Source organism: Aplidium turbinatum, chromosome 3 (genome assembly GCF_918807975.1).
Source record: "Aplidium turbinatum chromosome 3, kaAplTurb1.1, whole genome shotgun sequence".
NCBI classification, from domain to species: Eukaryota; Metazoa; Chordata; class Ascidiacea; order Aplousobranchia; family Polyclinidae; genus Aplidium; species Aplidium turbinatum.
In genome coordinates this window covers 18,688,980-18,697,691 of record NC_137474.1, presented here as the reverse complement: position 1 = coordinate 18,697,691, position 8,712 = coordinate 18,688,980, and the positions used below count along the sequence as shown (strand labels likewise).

Genomic DNA, 8,712 nt, shown 5'->3' with positions numbered 1-8,712 from the left:
TTCATTAGTCAATTATCACCTACACTCTTTAACAAGATTGTTTTCCGACAGGTGGGAGAGAAATACCTGAAGACTGTCTACAAAAACTACGGTACGAAAGATTTATGAAGATCAGGCAGCGGTTGGATCCATCCAATATTTTTATCAATGCTGGAAGAGAATTCTTAGCCGCTAAAGGGCATTATAAGATAAATGCGCAAACATTTTGTGTGTCAAAACTTTGGTCTTGTGAGAATAAATAAACATAGGCTATCGCGATGTATTGACGTGGTTACTCTTTGGTGCTCTCAACTTGTATGAAATCCGCCAGCATCACATAATATGATAAGTAATGAAATGGAAGCGGATGTCTCTCAACCTCTGCTCTCGTTCCTCGATGTTATTGAAGATAAAAAGTTAGACAAGAATAGCTGGATAGTCTACTTCATTTAGGATATAGGCTGCTACGAAACGGTTAAACATAATAAGTAAACTAAATCAGTTGTGTATATTTATTCAATAAGAATAAGATGTTGAAAAAATCCCCTTTACAGTGACGAAAGCATAGATCATTGGTTTTTAAGTTAAAATCCGCGACCCACAAGGGGTCCGCGAAGCGTTTTTAAGGGGACCCTGGAAGTTTTCGAATTTGCAGCATGATTGATGAATTACAACATGTAAAAATTGGTTGTGCAACACAGGTGCAGCATGTGTGTACTGTGTAGGTCTATTAGCCTGCAGTGGTTCTCAAACTTGCGACCAGACGCCCTGTTGCTTTGTTGACATTTTAAAATATAAGTTTTTAGTTACATTTAGTTGAAATTTAGTCGTAATTTGGAAAGGCCTAGCATAAAGGTAAAGGTTTTCTAACCAAACAACTTTTATGTAATAGAATTAAATCTTTTTATAAGGCTATGTATGTTTAACTTAATTCTTGTGAGAAAGCAGATTAACCATTGACCAATGCATAATTAAAAAATGCAAACCTTTGTCAGCAGTCTATATTTTGTACTCACAATTTTGCCATGACTGTAATTAGAACGAAATATTGTTTTGCCTACAAATGAAAAAAGGAAAAGATTCTTTGTTGACCCAAAGATCACAAAAGTTTTATAAATTTAAAAAAAAAAATGTAGAAAAACAATAAATCAGATTATAGCTTAGGCCAGGGGTGTGCAACCTTTATTACAGGAGGGCTAGATATAAATAACTGGGTGAAGCCGCAGGCCGCACGTTTATTTAACATGATTTCTAGGCTAGTAGTTGCAGGCACAAAAAAGTAGTTTTTTTGTTATTCATGTTATTCTTATGGCGTTATTAGGGGCTATCTTCTTTCAGAAATAATAAGTTAAGACACATAAATTTCTGAAGAAAACTGCTAACTTATTCTAATTTATTTAAACGAGTTCAGTGAGAAATTTGCAGCTGGCTTCTTTTCCCAACGGCATTTTTCCAAATTTGGTTTAATGGAAGTGCTCGCAATTCGAAGTCCATTTTCCAAGTGTTTGTCTGTCAAAAGCGATCGATAGGATGATGTCATGACGCCCATTTTAGAAAAAAAATGTTTGCACAAATAGGCTACGTTGAACCAAAAAGAGACATTTTTGAAGCCATGGATTTTTTCAAATGTGGAAAGTCATCTTAGTTGAGATGTTTTTCGTGAAAATCGCCAAGATTCATTTCTAAATACTGTACTTTGCTTTCAAATCCTTTTTTCTCTTGAAGATCAATAAGTTGAAGTTATATCTGCTGGTGCTTTGTCAATGTCTGTGTTGAATGGCGAAGACAACATACCAAACAAATGTTCATGAGATTTGAAGTCCTTGAAACGAGCCAAAAATTCATACAATGTTTTCAAGTTGGTCTGCAAATTCAGTTTTCTTCTCAGGATGCATTCCATAGTCTCTCAAAGTTGGAAAGTGAAAAATATTTCCTGTCTGTACGTGAGCTTGTCAAAGTCGTAAATTGTTCATAATGCCTTTTATGTGACCATACATTTCTACTTTCCACAAATAATTAAATACAATGGATTAGCGGTGGCCGGTAGAAGATTTCTAAAATGGTTAACAGAAGGTGTGAAATCTACAATAATCCGCTCCACAACGAATTGTTTCCACGTACCAGACTAAACTAAATTGTAAACACGTTGCGCGGGCCAGACACAATTCAGAATTGGCACATCTTCGAGGGCCGCAGAATTTTTCTTCGCGGGCCACATTTGGCCCGCGGGCCGCACGTTGCACACCCCTGGCTTAGGCTACTGATTTTTGATCCTCTCTGCCAACATAGGCCTATAGCTTATCCCTCATGACATAACTTCGTCTGTGTCAGCAATCTTCACAAGTGCTTAGCGAGTTCAGCAAATTATTCCAAGTGCGTCGTTTCGGAACTTATGAAACATTTGTTTCTAAAGGGTGTTTCATTAAGACGGATCGATAAAAACAGTAAATAAAACAATGTTAATGGGTAAATTTTATTGATTTCTTTATGGAATTATGTTATTTGGCACATGACATATTATGTGTGAAAAATAAAAACAGTAAATAAAACAATGTTTATCTCATCCTTCAGCTGTTCAATTGTTGTCGGCTTTTTGGCATAAACCTTACTCTTGAGGTAACCCCAAAGGAAGAAATCCAGAGGCGTCAAATCGCACGATCTTGCTGGCCAATTCACTTCGCTGTTTCAAGAGATGATGCGACCTGAGAACCGAGAGTAACACCATTGCGTGCTCGTTTATGCTGTTCAGCTGAAAACATTGCTGCAGTGCGCGAGAATGTGGCCGAGAGCCCAGGCACCTATATTCGCCATCGCGTGCAGAAATTGAACCTCTCCGCAACCACGTTGCATCGAATTTTGACGAAAGATTTATCTCTACACGCTTACAAAATTCAATTGACACAAGAACTCAAGCCTGCTGAAGCGTCGTACGTTCGCCGACTGGGCGCACGAGCAAAGACAAATCGATGATGATTTTTCACAAAAAATCATCTTTAATGATGAAGCCCATTTCCATAAATACCATAAAGAAATCAATAAAATGTACCTATTAACACTGTTTTATTTACTGTTTTTATTTTTCACACATAATATGTCATGTGCCAAATAACATAATTCCATAAAGAAATCAATAAAATTTACCCATTAACATTGTTTTATTTACTGTTTTTATCGATCCGTCTTAATGAAACACCCTTTATTAGGAGACGCGATAAAGGCTACTAAAATTTCAAATATTTTTTGCGGTGTTCGCGACCGCTTTGAAGGTACCAAAAAGGGTCCGCCGAGACAAAAGAGTTGACAACCACTGCCGTAGGGTGTAAGTATTTTGTTAAGGAAGCATTTGGCTGAGTAAAAACTTTACCAACTGATAATAAAAGCTGCTAATTCATAGTGGCTATTGTTCAGTTTTGGAAGCTATAAATTTCGTTTCTTGCTCACAAGTCGATAACTTGGTCATTACAAAATACAGTAGAATTCGCCTATAGTGACACCCGAAGGGACCGCGGAAAAAGTGTCACCATAACCGAAGTGTCACTATAGCCGAATACTACTCAACTGTTGCGTATGCAAACGGGACTTTGCAATAGGTATCACCATAGGCGAAGTGTCACTATAGCCAAAGTCACTAATAGGCGAATTCTACTTTTAGTAGGCTAGTCTACCAAGTAGGCCTCGTCAGTTCGATTCCGTGAAAGCCACACAATATGGTTGACAAAACGCAAGTTCTTAGCTTTGTGCTGGGAGCCGAAGTAAAGTTGAAAACTTTGAGACAGTTTGATGAAATGATGACATCTTTACACGATACTCGTACAATGCCTTCTACAATTAAATCACGTTAGCATCTCTTCTAGAGTTCTCAGATAATAGTTTTCAATTGAAGTCACAAAACATAAAAAATTGATTCGAAATGAAATTGAGACAAAGAAGCAAAGTCAATCTTCAAGACCAAATTTATTGCCAAAGCAATAAATGTTGCTCATAATCGACGCAAATTACTGTATATTAGCTTTAAACAAAAATTTCTGCAATATGTAATTGATTTTGATTATGATTTGTGGCAAATATACGGCATCTGCGATTGTGTGCGACCGGTGATTTCAACTGTGTTTGCCTGTTGAGTACATCAATTAACTGCTTGGGATGGCATGATGCATCATTCAAATGGTCTCATGACAACATCGTGCTTGTATCCATGTTTGTGGATTTGTAGACATGAGCTGGACGCTGTAAAGTTATGTATTTCCTATGTTCCGTTGAATGCTTTGTGAAGTCAAAACACGCGCTGCAGCCAAAACGTGACAAGGAAATATTGCGATTTAAAATAAAATATCAAATTTCAGGGGTGTCTAATGTGCAACTACTAGGACAAAATTATTAAAACCATTGATAGTCGAATTGGTGCGTACAATTTTATAGTCTAGAGGAGTTTTATTTGTAAGCCTATGTCTTCACGAAGTGTTTTAGGCCAAATTGACATCACCTAAACAGCAAAATTCGTCATTTCAACGTTTGCAAACGTTGAATGAATCCAATGTAAAAATGACTAATATTGCTGTCTTGGTATGTACAATGTGAATTAACATTTTCTGCAAGTTCTATTGTCATTCTCTGAAAAGTTTTTGTTGTTCAAAGTTATGTATTATAGCCCATACAATCCTTAGCTTTTATGACTCATGCACATAGGCTACTATATGAGAAAGATTCAAAATAAAGTTGCGTAGTCAAGTCAATTTATTTTGTTTTCAGTAGCAGCATCAATAAAAAATCAGCCCTTTTACGTTGATTTTACGTTTGTGGACATTAAACTAATATAGGCTGATTTGGTGGTTTGGTAACACTTTAGCAGCAGAGCGCGTTGCTGGTTTCATATTCCTAAGAGAGCAACAGCAGGGGAACAAAATGTTCATACCATTCAACATTTTATTTCAAACATGACATTGACAATAAATGCGTTCTATGATTTATACTACAACTAAACTACTATAGTATAGCAGGCTATAAATCAACCTGCGACCAGGCTGAGATTTCTGTGCGGCCCGTTGGCCTTTTCACTTCAAGTAGTATTTTTTAGCAAAATTGCTAAAAATGGAAAAATACTAACATTTAAAAATATTTTCCTTCATCTTATAGGCTACTATATATTATAGAAGTAAATTTCGATTTCTTTCTATGTGTGTGTTATTAGTTCCTATTTTCAAAAGTGAAATTCATGGTTTTTTAATTGTTTTTTTTTTATGTACCCATTTTTCTTAAAATTTAAGTTTTGCGGCCCATTGAATAAGTTCAAGTGACAAAGCGGCCTACTATAACAACAGGTTGGACATACCTGATCTATACACATTTAATATGTCTTACCTTACACCTACAGGTGGTGATGGTATGGCGCAGCAGATAAAGCGTTGGCTTTCGAATAATACAGTCATGGTTCGACTCCCGGTTTAAGCTGGCTGTTAAAAACCCAGCTCACCTCTACACAGGGTGTAACAGATTGCGTGGGTATAATTGCTAAAGACCTTATCTTCTCATCCTTGACACTTGAAATCAATTATGGGACTTTTCACCTACAGGACAAGCACTGTGCAAGATTATGTTTACATTTGCAACCCACAAACTTTAATTTTCAGACGTAATAGGCTAAGCTTTAGAATAGATTACAAATAAAATCTACAGAAGTTTAGAACTAGAATTACAACCAAACCAGGATGTTTAGATTCATAAATTTACTGTCTACCAGTTGGGTTGATTGTTTTAACAACGTAGGCGCTAGGCACATACGTTGTTAAAACTAGGCACGTAGGCACATAAAAAGTCAGTAACTTTGTGTACCCCTTCATTGCCAGGCAAAGAGATACTTTGTTCACCCCTTGATCAACAAAGTTGTGAACGAAGCGAATCCAAAATTGCCTGACGTCTAACATAGTACTCTCTTAATGCATTCATTAAAAGAATTGAGAGTTTGTTTTCTTGAAATCTACATTGCGTGACGTTGCAACGTCGACTTAGTTTCTGAATTGTGTCTCACAAATTCTGACATTTCAGACCTCTATTCAAGCGTTAAGGTAGGCTTGTTAAGAGCAGGGAAATAATTTGAAAACAAGTTAGCTAATGCTACAATCAGGAAGTGAGGCATTGAAAACTTGTAAGATTAAAAATAACTAAACAGCGTTCCATTCAAATGTGTCCTCTTCGACTATTTCATAAGTGATTTTAATCTTTTCGATTGTTTTTTTTGTACAAATTTCCAGCTAAGCTAAAAGAAACAAATTCTTTCAGTTTGAAGCTGACAAGTTTTCTGCTGAAATCCCCACAACAATTATGAGGTAAGTGACTACAACGATGGCTCTTATCCTTTTTTGAAGTTCCTCCCTTTAGCAATGGTTACATGTTCTTCACCCCCCCGATTTAAACAACTGTAACACCAAAGTAGTTTTGTTTTTGTTAATTACGGTACATATTAGGCCTACTTGAAATTGATTCTAGGCAACTAGATTTTTAATGTAAGGAGTCCAGAAATTGCGCATTAATTAACTCTACGCCTGACCTTGGTCTTGATAGCAATTGCAATGACGATAATAATGATGATCTAAAAACATGACCTGCGCGTGATTTTGTTTTAAGTGAGGGAGGGTTGTGCACTGTGCAGTGCACTGTGCAGGACTCCAACTTCACTCTCTCGCAGTCATGCTCTGAGGCACGTCTTGCGACCATGATACTTTGCGGGGTTTTCCTGTCGTTGAACTACATCACTGATGAGTTTCTTCAGCACAGTCTACCAACACCCAGGTTTCGAATAAGGTGGAAATAGTTTTGAATGAACTGCAGTAGAAAAGCGAGCAAAGACATGTGTAATTGTGTATTGTACTTAACATAAGACAGAATAAGGCAAAGTAACAGAATAAGGCAAAGTAAGTCGAAGTGAAATATTGTGGATGATTGCAGTGCTGTAGTTACGTGTAGTAGACTCACCTATAGTGATTAAGAGTACAAAGCGTTGATTTGGTCGGAAAGCCATGCAAGTAATCAAATCAGACGTTTGTACCCTATAGACCAGTGGTTTTCAACCAGGGGTCCGCGAAGCGATTTCAGGGGGTCCGTGAAAGTTTCCGAGTTTGCAGCATGATTGACAAATTAAGAAATTTAAAAATTGATTGGTTGTGCTTTATTTGTGTATTGCCGTGATTTTCAAACTGTACTTCCCAACCAATTAGTGTTTTTTAAAGGACATTGCACAAAGGTTTGGTTTCCCAACTAAAATATATCATATAGCCTAATGAATTAATTTTTTAATAAGGCTATGTTCAACAACTTAATTCTTTTGAGACAGCAGTCTATTGATCAATGCCTTAGAAATGCAAATGTTACTCAGCAGTCTCTCACCACTTACAGTTTTGCAATGACCAAGATTATAACGAATTTATATCGATCAAAAATCAAAAAAGGAAGAAATTCTTTGTAACGGTCGCAAAATTCGATTGGATGTTTGATAAAATTTTTTAGAAAAACATCAAATTAACATATAAATTACTGATTTTCGATGGTGTGCCAACATAAAGCTCATCATAATTTCGTCAATGTCATTAATCGTCATTAAGTGCGTCGCGAGTTCAGCAAATTCTTTTAAGTGTGTCGTTTAGAAACTTCTGAAACATTTGATTCCATTATAGGAGTAGGAAAAGCAATATACTAAAATTTTAGATGAAAAATTTTAAGGGTCCGCGACCGCTTCGAAGGTACCAAAAGGGTCCGCCAAAACAAAAAGGTTGAGAGCCACTGCTATAGACAAAAAGTTACTTTTAACTAACGAAAGACCAGAACAATGTGAGTTCGAGCCTTATTAGTATGGTAGGAGGGGAGTTAATCGGCTGTTTTTTTTTGTTTTTTTTTCAAAATCAACTTTAGCCATGGTTTTAAAATACACCAGGACATACTAAAACCTCTGACTTTTTTTAAAATTTTTGTCCAAAAACTTTCCCTACCTTGAAATTTACTTTTCGCGTTTTATTGGCTATAATATTGTACGGACGTTACTTTTTGTTTATGCCATTTAAAGTTTAAATATTATTTGCTACTGTACTAAAACACATTAAATATGTTGCAAGACTGCCGTAAACATTTTTTTGGTCTTGGTTTCATCGTAAAACACTGGAAAGTGGTCATTTCGGTTTGTGCAAATGACTACGCGCATGCTCAAAAGCGTGATCTTATTGCAAACAGCTTGTATGAAACTGGTTGTAGTTGAGTTGCCGTAAATTGATCAAAACTTATCTCCAAAAAGTGCTTTTCAAAACATTAAGTCGATCTTAGCTTGTTTTGTTATGATAACTCAACGTCTTTGGCTTCTGTGTGCAAAAATTTACTTTGTATTTTTGATATATTATACGTACTCATTCTGAAATTCTTTGCTCAATCCTTTTCCATCTGCCGGTCTATTTTATCTGCTGGTTTCAGTTTAATCACTTAGATTGAGTTGCCTTTAGTATGCTTCTGCTGCAACAACCAATTGAAAATTTCAGGCTGACAACTGCTGCTCAACATTCAACATGCCTCTCAACATCATATTGTTGTAATGGATGTTTGTCAAAGAGAGGTGTTTGTTGAGAAAGCTCCATCAAAATGACATTGGACAATGCGGTGATCCTGTGAAGTGAACTGTTAGAACGTTTTTCCTTAATTTCCCTTACAATGATTGATTGATTGAATCTTTATCCTCGGACTGGGAAACCTTCTTGG

General features: G+C 36.4%; 1 protein-coding gene across 1 annotated transcript in view; it reads left to right on the top strand.

Moving 5' to 3' along the window:
- Window positions 1–6,231: 6,231 nt before the first annotated feature.
- The window catches only part of LOC145766190 (mannan-binding lectin serine protease 2-like), a 45,936-nt gene continuing 43,455 nt past the window's right edge, over window positions 6,232–8,712 (top strand). The window contains exon 1 of the mRNA XM_082577849.1: window positions 6,232–6,302. Coding sequence (XP_082433975.1) covers window positions 6,298–6,302 — 5 coding nt within the window. The 5' untranslated portion in view covers window positions 6,232–6,297. The remainder of the gene's footprint in view (window positions 6,303–8,712) is intronic.